Source organism: Podarcis raffonei, chromosome 13 (assembly GCF_027172205.1).
Source record: "Podarcis raffonei isolate rPodRaf1 chromosome 13, rPodRaf1.pri, whole genome shotgun sequence".
NCBI classification, from domain to species: Eukaryota; Metazoa; Chordata; class Lepidosauria; order Squamata; family Lacertidae; genus Podarcis; species Podarcis raffonei.
In genome coordinates, this window is record NC_070614.1 from 49709537 (window position 1) to 49736097 (window position 26561).

The window sequence follows — 26561 nt, forward strand, 5'->3', positions numbered from 1 at the left end:
ATTTATTTATTTAAAGGGATGCGGGTGGCGCTGTGGGTTAAACCACAGAGCCCAGGACTTGCCGATCAGAAGGTCGGTGGTTTGAATCCCCGTTACGGGGTGAGCTCCCATTGCTCAGTCCCTGCTCCTGCCAACCTAGCAGTTCGAAAGCACACCAGAGCAAGTAGATAAATAGGTACTGCTCCAGTGGGAAGGTAAACGGCGTTTCCGTGCACTGCTCTGGTTTGCCAGAAGCGGCTTAGTCATGCTGGCCACATGACCCGAAAGCTGTATGCTGGCTCCCTCGGCCAATAAAGCGAGATGAGCACCGCAACCCCAGAGTCGGTCACGACTGGACCTAATGGTCAGGGGTCTCCTTTACCTTTACCTATGACCGTAATAGAGATTTGTAGTGTACTGAACTTCTCTCCCAAACGTTCTCTGTGAAAATCCGTATCCAAACCCAAACTGCAGAAAGGTCTCTGTAGGTGTGTTCCTTGTGTGCTTTTTAATGATAATATTTCTATTGCAGTTTATTGAATAAAAAACACACAGAGAGAGAAAAGCACCCGCGAAGCATCCTTTCTCTTTTTCTCTCTTAGCTCTTTCCCAGCCTGTATGAGCTTGGGCACATTTTGGCCAGCGACGGTCCAGTCCGGCACAGGCTAGAATCAGTGGCCAACGAGGTCTCAAAAGCAGTCGACAAGGAACTGCAGGTATTGCGAGGGCACGGTACTGTTATCATTTTTCTTTTCTGTTGTTCATTTACTCCATTTAAAAACCCCACTTTTCTTCTAAAGGAGCTCAAGGGCGGCATACGTTGTTCTCCCCGCTCCTTGTTTTATCTCCACAACAGCCCTGTCAGGTAGGTTGGGCTGAGCGGTTGTGCATGGCCCAAGGTCACCCAGCGAGCGCCCCGTGATCTGAACCCAGGTCCTAATCCATGCTTCCTCAACCTCGGCCCTCCAGATGTTTTTGGCCTACAATACCCATGATCCCTAGCTAGCAGGACCAGCGGTCAGGGATGATGGGAATTGTAGTCTCAAAACATCAGGAGTTTGAGGAAGCCAGTCCTAATCCAACCCTCTGATCCAGGCTTCCAATAGAATATTAAAAACACGATAAAACATCAAACATTAAAAACTTCTCTAAACAGGGCTGCCTTCAGGTGCCTTTGTTTGTTTCCTTGACATCTGAGGGGAGGGTGTTCTACAGGGCGGGTGCCACTACCAAGAAGGCCCTCTGCCTGGTTTCTTGTAACCTCACTTTTCGCAGGGAGGGAACTGCCAGAAAGCCCTCGGAGCTGAACCTCCGTGTCTGGGCTGAACGATAGGGGTGGTGATGCTCCTTCAGGTATACTGGGCCGATGCCGTTTAGGGCTTTAAAGGTCAGCACCAACACTTTGAATTGTGCCCAGAAACCTCCTGGGAGCCGTTGTAGGTCTTTCAGGTGTTATATGTAGGTCTTTCAGGTGTGATATGTAGGTCTTTCAGGTGGCCACTTCCAGTCACCAGTCTGGCTGCCACATTCTGGATTAATTGTAGTTTCCGGGTCACCTTCAAAGGTAGCCCCACGTAGAGCACATTGCAGTAGTCCAAGCCAGGAAATAACCAGAGCATATTGAAGCAAGGGAGTATAAACATTTATGAGCTCATTGCTGCAACTGCTACCAATTAATTGCGGGGTTATCTTTGACTACGAAGATCAGGCATAGGCAAACTTGGTCCTCCCGATGTTTTGGGACTACAACTCCCATCACCCCTAGCTAACAGGACCGGTGGTCAGGGATGATGGGAATTGTAGTCCCAAAACATCTGGAGGGCCGAGTTTGCCTATGCCTGACCAAGATGGTGTTTGCAGAGTTTTTGGAACGGTTCACCTTTGGTTCAACACACCAAGAGGCTCAAAGAAGCCTGCGGTTGCCATGGTGACCAAATAAATGGAGGAGAAGGCCCCTTGGGTCTTTGGGAACCGGTCAGCCCTCTGCAGGAACACCCGTCGCCTTATGCGAAAGGGCAGGTTTGATTCTTGAGAAAGACGCCCACCGCGTGGTTGGCATAAGGGCAACCCACGATGCTCTTCTCTTGCCCAGCCGGCTGCTCTACTGTGCTGGGCCATGGGGTAACACGAGTAACGCGGTCCAGGTCCAGTCCCAAATCCAAGGGTTCCGCGAGAAGTCAGTCCAACAGGGCCACGGCAGGACATGAGGCAGAAAACCAGGCCAGGTCAAGATCTCAGGCAGGTTCTGGCAAACAGCAATGTTGCTCCCACAACCTGAGGCATGGTCCAACAGCCTTTTATTTTTGTCTGGGTAACGGCCAGTCCTGATCCCCCGGTGACTCACCTCCCTGTCTCGCCCGAAGGCGAGCACTCCTCCTGCAAGTACTCAGGTCTCTCCTTCTCTCAGACCTCAGTCTCTGCAGCTTGGGAGATGTCGGTGGGTTACTAGACCCAGAGGCCGCCTCAGCCTCTCCTGACCCAACCGGTAGTGGAGCAGCTGTAAGTGATGGCCCAGCTGAAGGCAAGAAGGTAATCCCCGCATCTGGAGCCAGGGCAGGCTCAGGCCCCTGACTCGGCCCAGCTGGTGCTTGTTGCAGGGGAACCTGTACAGACTGGGGCTCTTCAGAATCAGGCCCCAGACTTGGTTCAGATGCCACCTGAGGCAAAGGATCCGGTGCGGACTGAGACTCCTCTGGTTCCGAGTCCAAGCCCGAGTCCCAGGCCATCACACCTGCCTCTTCTCTCACCTCTGCAGGTGATCCTGGAGTCCATGGTTTCCCTCACCCAGGAGCTGTGCCCACACGCCGTCCAGGCGGCGGAAGAGCACAACAAGATGCTGGCAGCCGTTTCGGAGCGCGTCACGGTGCCCCGAAACTTCATCCGGGGGGCTCTGCTGGAGCAGGCTGGCCAGGACATTCAGAACAAGCTCAAGTGAGGAGCAGGAGGGCACAGAGGGGATGCCATGCGGGGACTGAGAATGGCGCTTTTCACAAAGCGGGTTCTATGCCACTGAGCTGCCGCCCCATAAGCTGGGGGGGGGGCAGTCATGCTATCCGAAGTGGCGCCTGGCCAGGGCTGGATTTAGGTTTGATAAAGCCCTAAGCAACTGGAGGTAATGGGCCCTTTATATGTCCAGTTGTCCTTTGCCAACAACAAATTGCCGATGTTTTTCGTGTTGAATATGTGCTGTATGGTAATTTATGGACCTAATAGGTACTGAAAGCCATTTACACATAACAAAATATGTATTTTATCAAAGTAATTGTTGAATTCAAATACAATTAAGAAGAAGTATATTAATAGTGAAATAGAGTAGTACTTTGACTTACCACCACCCCTACTCGCGAACAATCCGACTCGCAACCATGGCAAACCCAGAAGTAAATACTGGGTTTACCGCGATTCACGCACGTGCAGAATGGCGCTTTTCCCAGTGACCCGGATCGACTCACGAACAGACCTCTGGAACGGATTACGTCCGTGAGTAGAGGTTCCACTGTACAATAATTAAGGAGAAGTATATTAATAGTGGGGATGCGGGTGGCGCTGTGGTCTAAACCACAGAGCCTAGGGTTTGCCAATCGGAAGGTCGGCAGTTCGAATCCCCGCAACAGGGTGAGCTTCCGTTGCTCGGTCCCTGCTCCTGCCAACCTAGCAGTTCGAAAGCACGTCAAAGTGCAAGTAGATAAATAGGTACCACTCTGGTGGGAAGGTAAACGGCATTTCCGTGTGCTGCTCAGGTTCGCCAGAAGCGGCTTAGTCAGGCTGGCTACATGACCCAGAAGCTGTATGCCGGCTCCCTCGGCCAGTAAAGCGAGATGAACACCACAACCCCAGAGTCGGCCACGACTGGACTGGTCAGGGGTCCCTTTACCTTTACGTATATTAATAGTGAAATATTTATTAAGCTCTAACTTAAAATGATTTTTTATTCATAACAAACTTAATAATGCAAACACATTGGCATTTGTCAATAACAAAAGTTCCTTTAGAAACACAATTTACAAAGTCTCGTAATCTAGTCTCTAGAAACTTGCTGCAATGTGAAATAATAATGGGTGTAAATATATGATGCAAACTAGTCACGAAGAGTCGGACACGACTAAACGACTAAACAACAACAACAACAACAGTAATAATTATAAATAGCTTTATTAATATGAAATGAAGTGTGTTATAACTTGTACAATCCAATTGTAGTTAATACAATTCATTTTTTATATAATATCAATGTCACCATAGTAGTCAACTAATGGGCGGGGCCCATTACTTACATCATAGGAGCCTGCACAACACAAAACACTGTAGGTTTTGTTTTATTGCTTTTTGTCTTATATTTTGGAAGTGTACATCCAGGTTTTTTCTCCTTTAATTTTTTTGGGGCCCCTAAGCTATAGCTTGTTTAGCTTATATGTAAATCTGTCACTGGGACTGGCACAGGGGTTTGGGAGGGGGGTACGTGAACCTCTCTGACCCTCTCGATCTCTGATCCCACGCCCAGCGAGGTCAAGCTGTCGGTGGTGACCTACCTGACCAACACCATTGTGGAAGAGCTGCTGCAGGAGTTGTACTACGCTCACAAGAGTCTGGTGAGAGCAAGCCCCATTCCGCCCATAATTACACCCCCCCCGGGGGTTCATTTAATCCAGGGCTCAATGCTAGAAACAGTGCTGAGGGGGCATTGAACCAGGCCTCAGCCCTGACCTCTGCAAATTGCTACCTAACCAACTCCCCCCAGGGCATGTGCAGAGTGCTTGGCCACCAGCCCTGAGCCAACGCATGGAAGCCCCCCCCCATTGGAATTAGCACGTAGAATGCCCCTTTCACTATTTTTAGCAGGAGAGGGAATGAATTCAGGCACGTGTACCGCAAAACCCGCTGTAGTTGTGTCCTATATGTATGTGTTCAGCTGATTCCAATTACAAGTCTCTTCCCCTAAAAGTATCTCAAAGCGATTTCTCTGTAGAATCATAGACTTGGAAGGGAGGGTCACCTAGTCCGACCCCCTTCAAACATGGATATGCAGCAGGAATCAAACCCGCCACCTTGGCATTATCGAAAGCCATTCAGTGTGTGAAAAGCACAGTTGAAAATAACTTCAGATGCCACGTATATATAATAATAATAATAATAATAATAATAATAATAATAATAATAATAATATAATAATAATAATAATAATAATAATAATAATAATAATAATAATAATTTATTATTTGTACCCCGCCCATCTGGCTGGGTCTCCCAGCCACTCTGGGCGGCTTCCAACAAAGATTAAAAATACATTAAAATGTCACACGTTAAAAACTTCCCTGAACAGGGCTGCCTTGAGATGTCTTCTAAATGTCAGGTAGTTGTTTATCTCTTTGAAATCTGATGGGAGGGCGTTCCACAGGGCGGGCGCCACCACCGAGAAGGCCCTCTGCCTGGTTCCCTGTAGCTTTGCTTCTCGCAATGAGGGAACCACCAGAAGGCCCTCGGTGCTGGACCTCAGCATCCGGGCAGAATGATGGGGGTGGAGACGCTCCTTCAGGTATCTGCTGACGTTCACCTGCAGACCTTCCTCTCTTGTGCATCGGGGAGGCCTCCCTCTCCCCTCTCAGCCTTTAATGCCTCCCCAATCTCCTCCCCAACCTCAGGCCCAGCACATCAGCCACCTCCGCCGGCTTTCCGAGGGCCAAGACAACGCCGCCCTCCTGGAGCAGGTTGGGAAACCCCGTCTCCACGACCACGAGGAGACCACGGACGACGAGCTGGGCTCCAGCATTGTAAGTGGGTGAGCTCTGGGGAGGCCCCGGGCTCCCATCTAGCCCTGGAAGGGGTTCGCCTGACCACTCTCTCGTCTCGCCCCAGGACACCATGGCCATCAAGAGGCGGAAGAACTGCCGCAGGATCCGGCCCGCTTCTGCCTTCATTAGTGAGTGCGAGAGCTGCTTGCCCCAAACGCCACCCTCCCAACCATACATTTCGCGTCTGGGGACAGGATGTAGTTCAGTGGTTGAGTGTCTCTTTTGCATGCAGTCTCAATTCCTAGTGATGCTAACTAGGACTGGAAAACCCTGGCCAGTGTGGGCCAACGCAGCGCCCTCTGGAAGATAGGGGGCTCCAGCTCACATCCTGACTGTTTGCCGTGCTGGCAGGGGCTGATTGAGATCTGGGTCCCAACATCTGGAGCATTGGCTACCCCTAGTGTACCCCTGGGTCCCCAGTTGCTGGACTACAACTCCCATCATCCATGTCCGTTGGCTAAGCGGTCCGTGGACGATGGTCGTTGTAGTCCAAGCAACGTCACGGAACCCAAGGTTGAACCCGCTCCAAATGTCTATATATTTCCCCCCCAACCAAGTCTGCATCTATAAGCAGTCCGCTCATGTGTTGTGAGTGTTGTCTTGTCATCAATCCATTGATTAAAGGGGATATCTTTTTATTCTTCCAGCTCATCAATAACGCTCTCTTGGCCAAACGCTCTCTTGGCCACTGTGGAATATAACAACACAATAAAATTCAGGACAGAAACATTTAATTGCACATTCTTTTTTCCCTGGAATCCAATTGAAAATCTTTAACGAGTTCACCAAAGCTAATGAACTTGATACGGTCATTCCAGCTCTTTGACACCCGATAGTCATTTAATAATAATAATAATGATAATAATAATAAATAATTTATTATTTATACCATCAGTTTGATTTGAATTAATTTTATAATGAATGATTTTGGTATGTTGTACTATTTTATTGTTGTTAGCTGCCCTGAGCCCGGCTTCGGCTGGGGAGGGCGGGATATAAATAAAATTTATTATTATTATTATTATTATTATTATTATTATTATTATTATTATTATACCCCGCCCATCTGGCTGGATTTCTCCAGCCACTCTGGGCAGCTTCCAACCTCCAGCCTGCCCCCTAGGTAATTCCACTACCCCCCACTTTGAGAACTGCTGCTGCAGCCGAAGCCCATCACCGTTTCTTCCATTGCATCTGAAAATGCCCACCCTGTTGCAAGGCACGCTTCCCCCCTGTCCCTCCCCTCTAAGTGGTATAGTCTTTCCAACCAGACAGACCCCCATCCTTCTCTTGCAGGTGGTTCTGAGCAGGATGGCGACCTGGTTGTGCCCAGGATGGACTCCCCGCTGGGCTGGATCTCGCTGGCCAGCAGCAGCCAATATTTGCATTCCCGCAGCACGTCCTTCGAAGCGCTCTCCGACCTGCCGACGGAAGGGGCCCGTCTGGAACACCGCACGCGCAGCCGCCCCCGGCCGCCCCGTGCCGCCCCACAGGGCAGGTTCCGGCCCAATGTGAGTATCCTGCACACGAGCCCCTGCGGCTTTCGGCTCTCCTGTCCGCCTTTCCGTTCCTCCGCTTGCTAAGCTTCTCCCCTCGTTGCTTTCCCGTCCTTGCTGGGTGCAAATTTGGCCTCTTGGTGTGAGAGGTGGGGCTGCACAATTCCTTAAGGCCTTTTGCAACTTGGCTGATCTCGTGCCTAATGCTATCATGTGGTGGCGAACTTCAATGTCTAAAATCCCTGGTAGAGGACAAGGATCCCGAGATCACGCTAAGGGTAGCCAAATTCTGTGCGATTGCCATAAAACTTAGGGAACAAGCTGTGCTATCATAATGATCAAGGTTTTAAATGATAATTTTAGGTTACCGTATTTTTCGCTCTATAAGACCCACCAGACCATAAGACGCACCTAGTTTTGGGAGGAGGAAAACAAGAAAAATAATATTCTGAATCTCAGAAGCCAGAACAACAAGAGGGATCGCTGCTTTTGCTGCGCATCGATCCCTCTTGCTGTTCTGGCTTCTGGGATAGCTGCACAGCCTGCATTCAATCCATAAAACACACACACATTTCCCCTTACTTTTTAGGAGGGAAAAGGTGAGTTATAGAGCAAAAAATACGGTATATGTTAGTGACTAACTTTTAATTTATATATTTTAAAACTGTTGCTATATCTGTATTGTCCCTGTTATACCTAATTGCAAATTCAAATGTATCCCTATCGTGTTTTATGACTTTCTTGATATTTTATGTGGGATGGAACTGGTCTGTGATCGAAATAATAAAATTCAATTCATGTGGTGGCTCAAATCCCAGCTCAGCCCCGCCTTCCCACCCTCTGAAGCCCGCATTTGGGGGCTTTCTGCTGGATTCGGCCGGCAGAAGGGTCCCAGCAGAGGGGCATCTCTGCCCCATCCACACACACCAGCCTGACGCAAAGGTCTCTTGATTTCTCTGTTCGTCACCTCCCTCGTTTCCTGTCCACAACCGGTTGAATTCACCCACTTTCCACTCACTTAACTTCCTCATTTCTTCCTTTTTTAAAAAAGTTTTTATTTATACTTTTTTTGAGTTTATACATTTTGTTAATTTTACATTCATTTTAACCTTTCATAGTTTGACTTCCCTCCCCCTCTTTCTGCCGCTCCTTAAATTTATTTTTTAATACCTTCCGCATATCCAAATTCATTTAATTTGCTCATTTAATGATCTAATTTAAATATATACTCTTCTGAAACTGCAGGTTATTACAATAATCCTGCCAGTGTTTTTTTATCTGTCAACAATTTATCTGTGAATATTCCATAAACCATTTCCATTCATTTGTTTAAAAAAGTTTGTTATCTTGATTTCTTATTCTTCCAGTAAGTTTCACCGTTTCTGCATATTCCATAAGTTTCTGTATCCATTCTTCCTTTGCTGGGACTTCCGCTTCTTTCCAATTTGGGGCGAGTAGCATTCTTGCCACTGTAGTAGCATACATGAATAAATTTCTATACAATTTAGGTAGTTCTATCCCAATAATTCCCAAAAGAAAAGCTTCTGGGTATTTTTTGTTTGTTTGCTTGTTTTTACAAAGGTTATTTTGAACATCCTTTTCAATTATATATCATTTCCCAGTAAGCTTTAATCTTATTACAAGACTATCACACAAGACCACCACCTCATTTATTTCCTCTGCCTTATGGTGCTGGAGGAGACTCTTGAGAGTCCCATGGACTGCAAGAAGATCAAACCTCTCCATTCTGAAGGAAATCAGCCCTGAGTGCTCACTGGGAGGACAGATCCTGAAGCTGAGGCTCCAAGACTTTGGCCACCTCATGAGAAGAGAAGACTCCCTGGAAAAGACCCTGATGTTGGGAAAGATGGAGGGCACAAGGAGAAGGGGACGACAGAGGACGAGATGGTGGGACAGTGTTCTCGAAGCTACCAGCATGAGTTTGACCAAACTGCGGGAGGCAGTGGAAGACAGAAGTGCCTGGCGTGCTCGGGTCCATGGGGTCACGAAGAGTCGGACACGACTAAACGACTAAACAACAACAAAAAATTCCCATTTTATATTCATTTGCCCATTTGTAGGTTCCTCTCTTGTTACCTTTATTCTCTCATTCTATGTGTTCTTTTTAACAAATCCATGCACTTCTTTCCTCTTCCTCATTCATTCCCATTTCCCAACTTTCGGTCCGTTCGCCCTTTGAACCCAACCGAACTATAGAACAATACAAATCAGATGTACCTTTTTCATACCTTCCTAGACAGGAAGTCTCGTCCACTGAAGGTGGGACTTCCTCTTTTCCTTTAGACATATGAATAAGGAGGAGATGTTCCTTGTGAACTAGGCGGTGCAAGATAACCAGGCATTCATCGTCCTTCCCCATTTCAGAACCGAATCCTGGGCTCTATAGAGTCCCGAGAACAGGAGAACGGGTCGGTGCCCCGACTGGACGAGGGTCTCGATGAATTTTTTAACAGGAGGGTCCTTGCCGACAACACTGGGTGAGCCTCATTATTATTAGTTTTTATTTATTTAATTAATTTAATTTATATACCGCCCTATATCTCAACTAGTCTCGACTAGAGCCAGGGCCTTTTCAGTACTGGCCCCAACTTGGTGGAACGCTTTGTCACAAGAGACTAGGGCCCTGCGGGACTTGACAGAGCTGTTCCGCCTGGCCTTTGGTTTGGACTCAGTCTGACCCTTATGTTTCCCTCCCCTTATGGTTTTGATTTATGGGCTACTATTAAAATGAGGCTGCATTTGAAATTGTATTTTAACCCGTATTTTAAATTGGGTTTTTCTTCTTCTTTTTTTCCTCATTATGTTTTTATTGTAATTTTACTGGTGTTAGCTGCCCTGAGCCCAGCTCTGGCCGGGGAGGGCGGGGTATAATTAAAAATGTATTATTATTATTATCTGGAGGTTTCAGGTCGGTTCACAGAATAAAATCAAGATATAAAACTACAAAATACAGAATAAAAATAAAAACAGCAACCCTATAGCCCCACCCTAAAAAAAAAAAAAATTAAAGAGCGTCAATCAAATCAACCAAAGGCCTGGATAAAAAGGAACGTTTTTGCCTGGCGCCTGATAGTGTATAAGGAAGGCACCAGGCGAACTTCCCTGGGGAAGAGGAACATTTTGGCCTGGTGCCTAAAGGTGTATAATGAAGGGGCCGGGCGAACTTCCCTGAGGAAAGCATTCCACAGATAGGGAGCCACTGCAGAGAAGGCCCCGTTCTCATGTTCTCTTGAGGAGGACACACATGAAGGAGGGCCTCGGAAGATAATCTCAGGGTCCAGGATGGTACATAAGGGGAGAGGAGGTCCTTGAGGTATTGTGGTCCTGAGCCGTTTAAGGCTTTATAGGTCAAAAACAGCTCTTTGAATTGGGCCCAGAAACTCATCAGTAGCCAGCGCAGTCGGACCAGGATCGGTGTAATATGCTCAAAGCGTCTTGCTCCAGTGAGCAACCTGGCCGCTGAATTCTGCACCAGCTGAAGTTTCCGAACTGTCTTCCGAGGCAGCCCTGCGCACTGCAGTAATCTAACCTTGAGGTTACCAGAGCATAGACAACAGTAGTTAGGCATCGCCCCCTTCCCCACTCCCTGGAATCTATGCTTCCAGGTGTCACAAGAAAGCTGCAGAGATAGCGCAGGATAGTGCGCACCCCGGAAATGATCTCTTTCAGCTTCTGCCTTCTGGAAGAAGGGACAGGGTTATAAAGACTAGGACTAGCTGCCTGAGAAACAGTTTCTACCCAAATGCGATTTGGGTTTTAAACACAGTGTAAGGTAGTCTCTATGGGACGCGGGTGGCGCTGTGGGTTAAACCACAGAGCCTAGCACTTGCCGATCAGAAGGTCAGCGGTTCGAACCCCCGCGACGGGGTGAGCTCCCGTTGCTCAGTCCCTGCTCCTGCCAACCTAGCAGTTCGAAAGCACGTCAAAGTGCAAGTAGATAAAGAGGTACCGCTCCGGAGGGAAGGTAAACAGCGTTTCCGTGCGCTGCTGTGGTTCGCCAGAAGTGGCTTAGTCATGCTGGCCACATGACCCGGAAGCTGTACGCCGGCTCCCTCTGCCAATAAAGCGAGATGAGCACCGCAACCCCAGAGTCGGCCACGACTGGACCTAATGGTCAGGGGTCCCTTTACCTTTAAGGTAGTCTCTATGGGAGTATATTGTATTTAATTATGGGGTATCAGAGTTTTTAGGGGGTTAACCAGGCTGGGATAGCATGTTCGTTGGTTTCTGAATGTCCGATGTAGGTTTTTTCAATTTCGTCGTTCTGTATGGGACAATGACAATAAAGCTTATCGTATCTGTTAAATTGTGGGTAGAGCAGCTCTTTATATGTAAGCTGGGACAGAACTGAACAGCAAACGGCAGTAGAGGCACGAGTGAAGCCATGGTTCTGATGCCGACATGGAGGGTGATCGATGGAACACAGTGCTCTAGCCAGAACGGTCAGCTCTGAATTGGTTCTGCTCTGTGATTTCGCTCAGTGTTTCAGCTCCGTGATTCAGCTCAGCTCAGAGGGTGGCCGCATCTGGCTGTGCTCTGATGTCCATCAATCCCACCTTCGCCGCCAGTGTTAAATTGTGGGTGGACATAGCAGACGACACAGCAGCTCTTGATTTGTAAGCTGGAACAGAACTGAACAGCAAACAGCTCAGCCGGCCTGCTTTTATAGGCCGCCGGCTGTCAACATTGTAGCAACAACAACCCAGGGTTTCCCGCCTAAAGTAACTGACGTGGACCTGAGTGAAAACTATATACATGATACTCCTGGTGGCCAGGGTGAGAACTTCAATACATAACGGTATCGTTTCAGAATTTGCAATATAGACCCCCCCCAGACGTCCTTTTTATTGCGCCTCCACGATGGAGAATTTTAAAAAAGTGCTAGTCCAGGGGGCCCTGTGGCTCTCCCTCCGCAGCCATTGCAATGCTCAACAATCATAGAACTGGATGGGACCCCGAGGGTCATCCAGCCCAACCCCCCCGCAATGCAGGAATTTCAGCTGAGATTCCCCTCCCTCAGTTCCTCCGACTTTTCCTTCTTCCAGGTACCCTCGGACGCCCAAGGGCTGTGGGGTGAGGCCGGGACCCTCCGACCCCCTCCCGCCCCTCCAGAAGAAGAGGAGGAGGGGCCTCTTCCACTTCCGCAAACATCGCAGCATCAAGGGGGAGCGAGACCCCGAGGACCTGCCCCCCAGCCCTCCCCCGCCACCCACGGGTGGGGACGACCAGAAGCCCCCGCTGCGCCCCTCGGGCAGCCAAGAGGAGGAGAGGCGGCTGGGGCAGGATGGCCTGGGGGCGGCTGTGCCCCTTCCGGGAATGGGGGTCCTCGGCCCCGGAAGTGGGGTGAAGGGTCTGCCCAGCAGGGCTAAGCAGGTAAAGGAAGTCTCTGCTCCCGGGAATGGCGGGAGGGTAGAAAGCAGGGGGCTGTCCAAGGGGTTCTTGCGTTTCATTTGCTCTGCTCTCTTCTCTTCCCGCCCACGCCGCAAAAAGAGCTCCAATCCTGACACGGGGAGGGCGGAGCCAGACTCCAAAGGGGCGGAGCTCCTGCAGCCGTCGCGGGTCCAAGGCGTGGCCCTGCCCGGAATGGGGCGTGCTAAGGGGTGGAGCCTGGATGCCAAGCTGGAGGTAATTGGCGGCTTACTGGGGAGGAGGCGGGGCTAGGCAAATTCACGTTGTCAATGGCTGCCAGCCACTTTAGAAGCCTGAAGGTGTTTGCCTCTGAAAGCCCAGTCCCCAGGAGAGGGAGTGTGTCGCTGTTTCTATCAATATCATCAATTGGAAACCCCTTTGGGGAATTTTCATGTGAAAACGGAGATCAGCACGTGATAGTTGGGTTTGATGACTGGGAAAATACCGGTCTGTGGGAAGTGGAATAGTATTAGAGTCAAATGAGGTCGCGGGCAGGATTCGAGATGAAAGCAGCAGAAGGAAAATGATAAAATAACTATAACAGAGAAAGTTTTTGTAATGGATAAAGATATAAAGGTTTAGGAAGGAAAGGTTAGAGGAAAAACACTGTGGAGATGGGTACGGGAAGTCGTCTTGCGGAACAATGTAATTATTTGATATGAAGATTATTGTGAAAGCGTATGAAAAGATTAATAAAACATTCTACAGAAAGTGGAGTAGTTGGATGTTGTCGTTGTCGTGGAGAAAATGTTTTGAATAATTCATTTTATGCAACAGAGAGAATTGGAAGCCCTTTTTCTTTTCTTCTGTTTTCTTTCTTTCTTTCTTTCTCATCACTTCTCCTTTTTATCATTTCCCCCTTTTAAATCTGTCTGTCTCAAAAAGGCTTTAATAATAATAATAATAATAATAATGCAAAAAGGAGAGTGTCGCTGTTGCCCTGAAGTTCTGCTTGTGAACTTCTTATTGGGGCCCCTGTTTGGCTGCTGTGAGAAGAGGGATGCTGGACTTAGATGAGCCCTCCCCTCTTCCCTTGGTCCTGATCCAGCAACCAGCCTCCTCCGACCTTCTTAACCCGCCTGCTTCCTCTTCCGGTTCTAGAGCGTGGACCTGGGGCGAGGAGGCAGCTTGAGGGAGCAGCAGAGAAGGCGCTCTTCGGACGACTCAGGTCAGCATCCCACAACCCAACAACCCTTCCCCATTGATCTCCGCTCCTTCCTCGCCTCCCTCCCACTGCCCCCCCCAAGCAAAACTCTTAATAAGATGCTATGAACTGGACTGAGCAGAAGACGCTTCCTTCTGCATGAGTCCAGACTGTTAACGGAGAAATCTGAAGGCTCCCTTGGACAAAAAAAACAGGGACACCAGCCAGGAATACCAGAGCAAAACAGCAGCCAGTAGGCTTGGTCTTTATTGAAGACTGTTGAGACAGGACTCCCACCTGCCACAAGGTGGAACAAAATGGAAGCCCCGAACAAAAGAGCCCCCCAAACTTTTATTAGCTGCTCATCCCCATGTTACACCCCCCCAAACTACATCACTCATACATCACAGTTACATCATGAAAGGGGAGGTCTGGTGGCCATAATCTGAGCATCCTGGACCCTGCCCCATGGTTCTCCTTGCCCTCCACCAAACACCCATCAAGTGTAACAAAAGACATATTTACATTTCCCTGTTTCCCAGCCAAGTTCATCATACCCGTTCATCTTCATGTGGGTTTGTTATTTCTGGAATGGCTACCTGTCTGGCACTCAGGTATCAGGATGCCAGGGATTATCACTCAGGCAGAGGGGCTGCTGAGGAGCTGAGCTCACATGTCTAAATGAATTTCTGAAGTTTTCCCAGTGAGCCAGTACATAGATGCATTGATCAGTGAATTCTTACATTTGGTATTGTGCAGCAAAGGCCCCTTGAATAGATAGGAAGAAACTGTGATGAAGTGTTTTGTGGGGACAAATCACAAAAGTCACAAAAGTGATTGTTGCTGGTTTTGGTAGTGGGCTGCATGTGCATATCTGCTGGAGGGGCAACAGCCCCCCCAACCTATACATAAATTCCTGCAACAGGTACCAGAGAGATGCCTAGGGAGCAAATCCTGGCAGCCTGATGAGCTCCCTGCCCTGGCACCTTCCCCACCCACCTCCTGCTAGTCTGGCACAACCGTCCCTTTGGACCAGCACAATGGGAACAGCATAGCAAGATGTCCTGGGACTTGGAGGGAACTCAGTTGGCCAGCGTGCTCTATAGAAGAAGCCTCAGATTGTGGCGGGGAAAGTAATTGAGGAGGAAGCGGTGGTTCTCCTTGCCCTCCACCAAACACCCATCAAGTGTAACAAAAAAGATCACACCCTTTTGTCTTCATCTGGGTTTGTTCTTTCTGGAATGGCTACCTGTCTGGCACTCAGGTATCAGGAGGCCAGGGATTATCACTCAGGCAGAGAGGCTGCTGAGGAGCTGAGCACACGTGTCGATATGAATATCTGAAGTTTTCCCAGTGAGCCAATACATAGATACATTTATCAGTAAATTCTTACATTTGGTATTGTGCAGCAAAGGCCCTTTGAATAGATAGGAAGAAACTGTGATGAAGTGTTTTGTGGGGACAAATCACCAAAGTCACAAAAGCGATTGTGCTGATTTTGGTAGTGGGCTGCGTGTGCACAATATCTGCTAGATGGGCAACCCCCCCAACCTATACATAAATCCCTGCAATAGGACGTTTCATGCATCTTGAAATTTGCCTGGTTTCAATATTACCCCCCTCCGGTTCAGTTTTCTTGGGGCGCCTTAAATCCCAGGGGCACAATTCTGCCAAAATTAAGCCCTCTGGGGTCCCACTGAGCTCAGTGAGGGAGCTGAGCAGCCGATGGGGACTCAAAGGTGCACAATCTAGGCTGAATTGTGCCCCAAGAATTTTGAAGTCTTGCTTGCAAATAAATAAATGTATTTACCCTTTCCCCCTTCCCCCCCAAAACGATCAAAACCACAGTTTTTAGGATGATCTGATTTATTATTATTATTATTTTGCACGGGGTGGTGGTGGTGGAATTCTATGAACAATTTGAAGAACTGGGGAGGGGATGTACCGTATTTTTTGCTCCATAGGACGCACTTGACCATAAGACGCACCTAGTTTTTAGAGGAGGAATGTAAGGGGGGGGGATTCTTTAAAGGGAGCATTGAGCAGAGCCTGTATGCATCCCAGGCTCTGCTCAGCACTCCCTTTCACAGCCCATCACTGATGGGTTGCCCTTCTCTCTCCTCGGGGAAAAGCCCCCAAGAGCCGCACACACGCTCCGCGCAGCTCTTGGGGGCTTTTCCGGGAGTGGGGGAAGGGACTGAGCGCGGCTAAGCCAGAAGCTAGAGCAGCGAGAGGGAGCACAGCGATCCCTCTCGCTGTTCTGGCTTCTGGGATAGCTGCGCAGCCTGCTCCATAAGACGCACACACATTTCCGGTTAGTTTTTAGAAGGGGAAAGTGTGTCTTATAGAGCGAAAAACACGGTATTTGATCTAGAATACCTACAACTGCAATTTTGGCCTCACATTTTAAGTGTGCGCACAGGACTGCAGCTCTGGCTGAAATAGAAAGATGGACTTTTCTGTTTTCTGAACCCCACAGGGCAAGCGGGCTGGAGGCCTCACCCCCCATTGCAGAGCACCAAGCCAAGCTTTGCCACCATTCGCCGGGCAGAAGCAAGCTGGGACATAGGTGGGCATATGAGGTTTTGTGAGTTTCTTGGGTAAGATCACTGACGACGGCTCAGATGTGATGCTCTTCAATGTGATGCTTGGTTCTTGTTTTAGGGATCCACCCTCACCCTGTCCCCTAAAACAAGCAGCCCCCTCGTCCAGAGCCACCTTAGCCCAGGTCTCCTGTGCTGTGTTTGTATCTACAGGTGAAACTCGGAAAATTAGAATATCGTGGAAAAGTTCATTTATTTCAGTAATTCAACTTAAAAGGTGAAACTAATACATGAGATAGACTCATGACATGCAAAGTGAGATATGTCAAGCCCTTCAGGCCAATCAAGCACAGTAATCCCATGGGCATTGAACCAGGTTTTGGTACTTTTGGCAGTGTGGGCAGGTGCCAAAGTCCTGCTGGAAAATGAAGTCAGCATCCCCATAAAGCTCGTCTGCGGAAGGAAGCATGAAGTGCTCCAAAATCTCTTGGTAGATGGCTGCGTTGACCCTGGACTCAATGAAGCACAGTGGACCAACACCAGCTGATGACATGGCTCCCCAAATCAACACAGACTGTGGAAACTTCACATTGGGCTTCAAGCATCTGGCATTGTGTGCCTCCCCGTTCTTCCTCCAGACTCTGGGTCCTTGGTTTCCAAATGAGATGCAAAAGCTGCTCTCATCAGAAAAGAGATTTGGGGAGCCATGTCATCAGCTGCATGCTTCTACTGCTCAGAGGTCCAATATTGCTCTATTTGCAGTCCTTCTTTTTCTGATTTCATTTAATATTCTAATTTTCTGAGATTGTTAGTTTGGGGTTTTCATCAGCTGTATGCCATAATAATCACAATTATAACAAATAAAGGCTTGACATATCTCGCTTTGCATGTCATGAGTCTATCTCATATATTAGTTTCACCTTTTAAGTTGAATTACTGAAATAAATGAACTTTTCCATGATATTCTAATTTTCCGAGTTTCACCTGTATATTTACAGCATTAATTCCCCGTTCTTTAGCTAAAAAGACTCTCAGAGCAGCTCTAAGGCAGCCCCTTCCCTCAGGCACACAGTCTCTTAAAAAGACACAGCACGCGAGGAAAGGCACGTGCGGAGGGAGGAGGAAAAAGCAAGCCAAAGCACAACTCTTTAAGTTTCAGCCAATGTTAGTTAGCCAATGTCAGCAGCTATCTTGCCCCTTGATGAAAAGCAGTTCCTCCATTTCCCAGGAGCAGGACTGGCAGCCCTGAATCAGAATTCATGGAATCATAAGTTGTAGAGTTGGAAGGGACCTCTGAGGGTCATCTAGCTCAACCCTCTGCAATGCAGGAATCAACAAGGCAGGGCAGCTCTTGCCACCAGGTTCCCCCCCCCCCAGACATCCCTTTACGCTTCTAATAGGTAGAAGGAAATATTTTTTTAAAAAAGGATTTGCCACATGCATCTCATTTTCCTACTCCTGGTCGCCAACAGCTGAAGAAAGCTCGCCGAGGGAGAACAGGGGACAGGAACCCCTCAGAGACACCCCCCCAGAAGAAACGGACGAAAGGGCCATTGCCGTGGCAACACCGACCTCCGAAAAGGACCGACCGACGCCGCCAGCCAAGGCAAGCAGCTCTGCTGAACGATGTAACACAACACGATGGCCCATAAGAATGGCACTAAACGCTATTTATAGACTAATACAAATGATCAGAAATACAGCCAAGGTCTCTCAATCTTCTTCACCAGTCTCACGGTAGAATAATTCAAAAGTTTGATATATAAATAATCTGTCACCAAATATCGCCGGAACAGAGTTTCCAGATAACCAATCTGTTTCGTTCAATGCTTCATCAGCCAATCTTGATCAATTCTTCATCAGCCAGACTTGTAAGAATTAATATGAGAAGGATGCAGTTCAATTTGGTTTGGACTCAGTCTGACCCTTATGTTTCCCTCCCCTTATGGTTTTGATCTATGGGCTACTTTTAAAATGAGGCTGCATTTTAACCTGTATTTAAAATTGGGTCCGTCCCCCCTTATGTTTTTACTGTAATTTTATTGGTGTTAGCCACCCTGAGCCCTGCTCTGACCGGGGAGGGCGGGGTATAAAATTATTATTATTATTATTATTATTATTATTATTATTATTATTATTATTATTATTATTATTAACAACCTGAAATTGCAATATACATGTGATGAAACCTGCGTCTGAATAAAATAAAGTGCATAATACAATATGTACAACTAAAATATGCTCTGAATCAGTGCTCATATGATACTGTAGTCACTGATGCTAGTATAAAGTTGTAAAGAACATGATATAGTTAGCCACAGGTGAAACTAATATGCTGTAAGGGAAATTAAAGACACGATGCCACATTAACAGCAAGAAGGCCTGACAGCCAGATGAAAACAGTTGAAAACAGTCTCCCCCTGGAGAGTGAAAACTGCAGGCGAACTGGGCCTGTAGTACTGATTTTCTCTCCTTGCCCCCCCCCCCGCCCCCAATTCAGTTCGGTTTTTGCCATCATAGAACTCAGCAGCGGGAGGACAGGAACCAAGCAAGAACGAGTTGGCTCTGCTGCTAGTTTGGCGCCATCTACTGTCGGCTTCCCTCCCTTCCCCCTTGTTGTTGTTTAGTCGTTTAGTCGTGTCCGACTCTTCGTGACCCCCTGGACCAGAGCACTCCAGGCACTCCTGTCTTCCACTGCCTCCCGCAGTTTGGTCAAACTCATGCTGGTAGCTTCGAGAACAGTGTCCCACCATCTCATCCTCCGTCATCCCCTTCTCCTTGTGCCCTCCATCTTTCCCAACATCAGGGTCTTTTCCAGGGAGTCTTCTCTTCTCATGAGGTGGCCAAAGTCTTGGAGCCTCAGCTTCAGGATCTGTCCTTCCAGTGAGGGCTGATTTCCTTCAGAATGGAGAGGTTTGATCTTCTTGCAGTCCATGGGGCACTCAAGAGTCTCCTCCAGCACCAGAATTCAAAAGCATCCATTCTTCGACAATCAGCCTTCTTTATGGTCCAGCTCTCACTTCCATACCAATCTCAAATTGCTAGCAGGCAATTTCTTTGCTCTCATCTCAAGCCACATTGCGCTCTACGTTTAAGCACACCTCCCTTGCAAGGGGGGTCACGGGCGAAACTGGACCCTGGTGCCTGGTGCGGACAGCATTTCTGCACCATCGCTATTTTCTTTTATCCACATTACCTCCCTGACTCTTTAGAGCCTATCGACTTCCTTCCCTCTTGCCTCATGGCTTTCAAAATTAACTTTTATATCATTACCTTTTTGTATGTTTCCCAATTCAGATTGCACTCATTACTTAATACCGTGGTACCTCGGGTTAAGTACTTAATTCGTTCTGGAGGTCCATTCTTAACTTGAAACTGTTCTTAACCTGAAGCACCACTTTAGCTAATGGGGCTTCCTGCTGCCACCGTGCGATTTCTGTTCTCATCCTGAAGCAAAGTTCTTAACCTGAGGTACTATTTCTGGGTTAGTGGAGTCTGTAACCTGAAGCGTCTGTAACCCGAGGTACCACTGTAACTCAAAATTTAAATAAATATAGAAAGGTAGAAAACTTCTCCTTACAAGTCTTCGGATAACCCTGCTAGTGATGTTAATTGCTTACAATAATCTTTTAGATATTGTATTAATTTACCCCAGTCCTTTTGGAATACTTGATCATGCTGGTTTCGGATTTTTCCTCTTAGCTTCACCAGTTCTGCAAAGTCCATCATCTTCGTCTGCCACTCTTCTTTCGTCGGTCCTTCTTGTTGTTTCCATTTTGGGGCTAAAATAATTCTTGCTGCAGTTGTTGCATACGTAAACAGTCTTTTATCTTCCCTTGGTACCTCTTCACCCGCTATACCCAATAAAAAGGCTTCTGGTTTTTTAACAAAAGTATTTTTAAATATTTTCTTTAACTCGTTATATACCATTTCCCAGAAAGCTTTTACCTCCTTGCAAGTCCACTACATGTGGTAGAAGATACCTTCCGTTTCTTTACATTTCCGACACTCATTGCTTCTTGTCTTGTACATTTTAGCAAGTTTAGCTGGTCTTAAATACCATCTATACATCATTTTCATAACATTTTCTTTAAGTGCACTGCATGCAGTAAAATCAATACCTTCCTTCCACAAAGACCATTGCTATTTTCGGGACGGATTCAGTCACATATCGGCACACTCAGGTTGCATCATGAGGGTTGACTGGGAGCTGTTGCACAACGAACTCAAGAAATTGGGCTTCTTCTATTTTTGCTATGAGGAAAGTAACAGGGGAAGCGCAGGGCAAAAGTGTGGCATGCCCGAGGTACCACTGTACTTTATTTATTTTTCCCAATTTGAACTATAAAATGGTGATTTTCTTGAGTCAAAATGAAAGTAGCCCTAAACATTTTTAAAGGAAAAAGCAATACAGTCATACCTCATGTTACGTCCGCTTCATGTTATGTTCTTTCAGGTTACGTCCCGCAGTGACCCAGAAGTACCGGAAAGGGTTACTTCCGGGATTCACCGCTCGCGCATGCGCAGAAGCGGTGAATCGCAACCCGCGTGTGCTCAAACACGCCGTTGCAGGTTGTGCTCTTTTCATGTTGCGAACAGGCCTCTGGAACAGATCCCGTTCGCAACCAGAGGAACCACTGTAGCAATAATAATAATAATAATAATAATAATGGTTCCTTACATTGACACTGCTGAGATTGGCAGAATCCCCTGCAGGGTTCTGCGTTTCACAGAACTCTTCTGCGAAATACACTTCTGACAATAAGATCTGTTTGACTCTACGATTCTCTTTTTTTGGCAGCAATTCAGGGATCCCCCGCCCGCCCCTCGGCCTCCCAAGCCCGTCGCCCTCCCCCGGGGCCGGAAGCCCCCCAGCCAGCCCGAGAGGAGCCGCAGCAACGAGGAAGCAGGCGGCGCAGGAGGAGGGGCAGTCCCGGAGGAAACACGTACGTCCCCCCCAATTGCCCAACCCCGACGCAGAGCCGAGGAGCGGGAGAACGAAGGTGACGTGAGACTGGGGTGGCAGGATCCGACTGGGCCTTCCTCTCTCCCCCTGGGTCTGGTGGAAGGAACTCCTTCTGGGGGCCACAGATTCTGCTTGGTCTGTGGCTGTTTCCCTCCATGCCATAAAGTGGGCTCTTGCGAACATCTCTCCAGGGTTTTTCAGCCCTACCTGGAAATGCCGTCAGGGGCTGGACCTGGGGCCTTCTTCCTGAAAAGCAGCCACCGAGCTACAGCCCTTTCCCGAAAGCTTTTGGAGCAGCAGTGTGGGGCAGTGATTAGAGCAGTGGTTCTCAAAGGGTGTGGCACCGGAGAGGATGGCGAGCGTGGCAGAAAGATTCAAGGACAATCATGTAAACATTTTAGCATGCTGTAGGACGCGGGTGGTGCTGTGGGTTAAACCACAGAGCCTAGGACTTGCCGATCAGAAGGTCGGCGGTTCGAATCCCCGCAACGGGGTGAGCTCCCGTTGCTCAGTCCCTGCTCCTGCCAACCTAGCAGTTCGAAAGCACGTCAAAGTGCAAGTAGATAAATAGGTACTGCTCCGGCGGGAAGGTAAACGGCGTTTCCGTGCGCTGCTCTGGTTCGCCAGAAGCGGCTTAGTCATGCTGGCCAATAAAGCGAGATGAGCGCCGCAACCCCAGAGTCAGCCACGACTGGACCTAATGGTCAGGGGTCCCTTTACCTTTAGTATCATAGAATCATAGAATCATAGAGTTGGAAGAGACCACAAGCGCCATCGAGTCCAATCCCCTGCCAAGCAGGAAACGCCATCAGAGCGTTTTGTTTTTATTGTTTGCAGAATACGGATAGATACTTTTTCCAAATGAGAGCAGGAGAGTACCGAGTGATAACGGAGGACGATACCAGCTGCGTTGTGGGGGTTTTTTTGTGTTTTTTTTTTTTTTTGCTTTCCAGTGTATTGCTTATCAATTACAAAGTTCAATGTGGCGCAAGCAAAGTTTTATCCTGAAATTCATGGCCCAGAGGAAAACGTTTTGAGAATGACCGGGTTAGAGTTTTGGGTTAGGACCTCGTAGACACCAGGGCTCAAATCCCTTCTCCTTGCTCAGTCGGTGGAGCATGAGGCTCTGAACCTCACGGACATGGATTCGAGCCCCACGTTGGGTAAAAAGATTCCTGCGTTGCAGGGGTTGGAATAGATGACCATCGGGGTCCCTTCTAACTCTGCCACTCTCTGATTCTCTCAGCCTTGAGGCTCGCTGGCCAACCTTGGGGCGGTCCCTGCCTCTCTCGGCCTGAGCTGCCTCGCAGGTTGTTATCGGGATTAATAAGGGGAGAAGGAGAACGTCGCCCTTCACATTGAGCTCTTTGGCAGAAAAGGGAGGCTGCAAATACAATGATAAATAAGTTGGAGTTCCTCTTATTAAATATACCAAGAAATAAGTACACCAAGAACTCAGGCCAATGTAAGTTTCAGCAGTGGGAGTGGTCCCTACTCACAACACAATAATTCGTTACTGGCTTCTAATCCACAATTGACTTCTGACTTCTGTTCCGTGATTGAAACTGAGTCTCCATCTGCAAGCTGATAAAATATAAGGATCAAGTGAAAAAGAGGAAATCTTTGTAACGAATTATTGTGTTATACATATCTTTATGAGTTTGTAATCTTTGTTAGAATTTGTAATCTCTATTTGAGTTTGTAATTCTTGTCAGAATACATACTTTTGAGTGGATTAGTAAAAGGTAAAGGGACCCCTGACCATTAGGTCCACCCGTGGCCGACTCTGGGGTTGCGGCGCTCATCTCGCTTTATTGGCCGAGGGAGCCGGCGTACAGCTTCCGGGTCATGTGGCCAGCATGACTAAGCCGCTTCTGGTGAACCAGAGCAGCGCACGGAAATGGCCTTTACCTTCCCGCCGGAGCGGTACCTATTTATCTACTTGCACTTTGACGTGCTTTCGAACTGCTAGGTTGGCAGGAGCAGGGACCGAGCAACGGGAGCTCACCCCGTCACGGGGATTTGAACCGCCGACCTTCTGATTGGCAAGTCCTAGGCTCTGTGGTTTAACCCACAGCGCCACCCGCATCCCTACCCTTGAATGGATTAGTTTTTGTTATTATTGACTATTGACTTGTGAGTAGGGACCACTCCCGCTACTGAAACTTACATTGGCCTGAGTTCTTGGTGTGCTTATTTCTTGCAAATACAATGAGCCAATAAATTAATGGCAACGTTCGCCATCAGTACATCTCCTAATTCTCCTCCGGGGGTCTTTCCCGGAGAGGAGGAGGCCTTTAAATACCGTAAGCTGGCCCAATTCCCACCTTGCGGTTCTGGAAAGAGCGGCAGAGATGGGGCACAGGAGACGCAAGGCTTGCTGAATCTCACATTTTTTTCCCTTCCAGGGGACCCTGAGGTGGGAAGGAAGGCAGCCCCCCTCAAACCAAAGAGGACGCGGCGGGCGCAGTCGTGCGACAAGCTGGAGTCGGATCGGGGCCGAAACCCAGGCTCTGGAGGTGAAGCCCTTCTTACTACACGCACGGTTCCTGCTCCCTGGCATGGGACCTGGCAGGGGAGCGGGGGGGGGGGAGCTAAAAGGGATAGGCTGCACATTCCCCCACTGCCTGCCTGTTGCTTCTGCTGGGCTGCAAACGCACCAGGCGCTTAAAGGACATTTAGAGCATGACTCTTCGCCCCCTAAGCATCCGGCAGAGGCCGTCGGAAATTGAGGCCCTTCCACCGAGAGAAAGAAAGCAAGAAGACTCTCGTCGGCTTGCTTTCCCAAAGCGGCCCTTTCCAGATACAATGCCTTGGAAGCTGGAGGCTCCATTTTGGTCCCAGGGCAGCTGCGGAGAGGCCTTTTCGTTTCCCTCTGTACTCTGCTCACAACGTACCCATTTGAAGCCCCCTGGGGCAGGACCGGGAGAAGGGGTCAGATGCAGGCCAAAGCAGGGTCCAAACTTGCCCAGCATCCGTGGGGGCCAAATGGGCAGCCCCAATGGGAAGGCGACCAAAGGGCCCAAGCGCAACAGCAGTGCTGGTCCCCCAGTACAAGCCCAGAGTGGCAGGAGTCAAATTGGGGGTGCGTGGGTACAGTGGGAGGGCACCCGGTATGTCCATGGGCTAGTCATTGGAGAGCAGGGCAACGTGGTGCAGTGGTTAGAGTGCTGGACTACGGCCTGGGAGAGAGCAGGGTTCAAATCCCTACTCTCAACCTAATCTCGCAGGGTTGTTGTGGCAATAAAATGGGAAGGAGGAGAACAGTACAGGCTGCCGCCTTGAACGAAGGTGGGATATTAATAATAATAATGATGATTTTATTATTTAATGTGCTGCCCATCGAACTGGGTTTCCCCAGCCACTCTGGGCGGCTTCCAGCAAAATATTAAAACACCGTAAAACATCAAATATTAAAAACTTCCCTATACAGTCATACCCCATGTTACGTCCGCTTCATGTTACGTTCTTTCAGGTTACGTCCTGCGGTGACCTGGAAGTAGCGGAAAGGGTTACTTCCGGGTTTTGCTGCTCGTGCATGCGCAGAAGCGCAAAATGATGTCATGCACATGCGCAGAAGTGGCGAATCGCAACCCATGCGTGCGCAGACACGCCGCTGCGGGTTGCGTTCTTTTCATGTTGCGAATGGGCCTCCGGAACGGACCCCATTCGCAACCAGAGGTACCACTGTATAGATCTGCATTATTATTATTATTATTACTATTATTATTCCTCCCTAGCTTGCATGAAACCTCCCTTGAGGACACTTTAAATTATTTTTAAAGTGTTGCGATATCTCACGTGCCAGTGGCGGACTTTGGGCTCTCCCATATTGATGGTGTCCTGTGCAACGCTAAAGCACCCCACCTCTCGCACTCCATTCCGCAGAATGGCCGTGGCGCCCCCGCAGCACAGCCCACCTGACCACACGACCCAAAAACCTCCTCTGCTCACGCGCAGAACGCTTGGTCCCCGTGGCTAACTTCCTCTCGTCTCTCCCTTTCTCCCCGTCCTCCTTCACCACCTTCCTTCCCCCCCCCCACCAGGTGCCAGCGACACACCCCTGCCTGACCCCCCTCCCGCCCCCCCTGAATGTGGCCTGCACAGCTGGAACGCCCGCCCCGCTGTTTCCTACCCTCTCCTTCCTCCGGACCGGACCGCCGGTAAGATTCCAGCGCCTTCCTTTGCCCCGTAGCGTGGGGGCCGACGAAAACGATTCACGCTCGGTTTTTTCTCCCCCCCCTGCCCCACTCCTCTCCCCCCTTCTCCCCCCTGCAACTTTACAGCTCCCTCTTTCTTCAGGAACTCCCGAATCTGGGACAGAATGATGGACAGGAGATCCCTCGACGTCGCCGCAACTGCCGGAAGCTGCGATGCCCTTTCATCTCCTGGTGGAACGAGTGAAGAAACATGAGAGAGGGGGGCAGAGGTTTTGGGGGTCCTCCTCCCGCTGCCCTCAGCTCTCCCCCTCAGAAGAGGGGCTGACCTCCCGCCCTAGAGAAACTGTCCGTCGGGACCTGTTGGGTCTCCAGTGCTGCTGACCCGACCCCAACCACCCTTCCTCCTTCCCCGCCCTCCTCCGTTTGTGCCTGTATCCTTCCCTCGCTTCTGGGTCGGAGCCACCCCCCCGACCCTCGTGCCCCAGAGGGACTAGGGACACCGCCGCCACCCCTTTTGAAAATCGGGGGGGGGGGGTGAGAAAGAGAAAAGCCACAATGAACCACCCCCCTCCCACCTCCTGCTCCCTTTCACCCATAATACTTGGGGTGTTGTCGAGACTTGGGTGAAATATGCACCATTTTCCCCTGCCCCCCCAAACGCCTTTGCTGCCCCCCTTCAAAGTCCTCTCCATAATCTGCCGGCCCCTCGCATTTCGCGCCTCCTCCCCTCCTCCCTTACATTCTTACCGTTCTATTTTAAGCTTGTACAAAAGGGAAAGAGAAAGAGAATCATAATAAATTATATATGGAAATAAATAAAAGCGAGAAGCTTGTCGGGTGTTGCTGGGGCGTCCTGCCTGCTTTGGGGAACGCACCGGGAAGGAAAAAGACCCTCCCTAGAACTGTAGCATTGGAAAGGGACCATGAGGAATCGTTCACCCAACGTGGGGCCACGAGTCTGAGTTTTAATATCCCTGCCCCCTTGTCACCTACAGAGGCTTCCGCAAGTCCAGCAGGCAGGTCGATAATTTGAGTTTCCTTCCTTTAGAGCAGG

At 49.0% G+C, this 26561-nt stretch overlaps 1 protein-coding gene across 4 annotated transcripts in view; it reads left to right on the top strand.

Moving 5' to 3' along the window:
- Positions 1-26335, top strand: part of CARMIL3 (capping protein regulator and myosin 1 linker 3) — an 81468-nt gene extending 55133 nt beyond the window's left edge. Inside the window, exons 26-41 of one of the 4 annotated variants that reach the window (XM_053362927.1) lie at positions 582-695; positions 2735-2910; positions 4481-4568; positions 5619-5747; positions 5833-5896; positions 7065-7279; positions 9650-9762; positions 12331-12658; positions 12776-12910; positions 13796-13862; positions 16318-16407; positions 17854-17987; positions 21183-21384; positions 23756-23866; positions 25394-25510; positions 25634-26335. In XM_053362927.1, the coding sequence (XP_053218902.1) occupies positions 582-695; positions 2735-2910; positions 4481-4568; positions 5619-5747; positions 5833-5896; positions 7065-7279; positions 9650-9762; positions 12331-12658; positions 12776-12910; positions 13796-13862; positions 16318-16407; positions 17854-17987; positions 21183-21384; positions 23756-23866; positions 25394-25510; positions 25634-25761 (2211 nt within the window). In that variant the 3' untranslated portion in view covers positions 25762-26335. The remainder of the gene's footprint in view (positions 1-581; positions 696-2734; positions 2911-4480; positions 4569-5618; positions 5748-5832; positions 5897-7064; positions 7280-9649; positions 9763-12330; positions 12659-12775; positions 12911-13795; positions 13863-16317; positions 16408-17853; positions 17988-21182; positions 21385-23755; positions 23867-25393; positions 25511-25633) is intronic. The other 3 variants (XM_053362928.1, XM_053362929.1, XM_053362930.1) reach the window with 3 other exon arrangements.
- Positions 26336-26561: the final 226 nt, after the last annotated feature.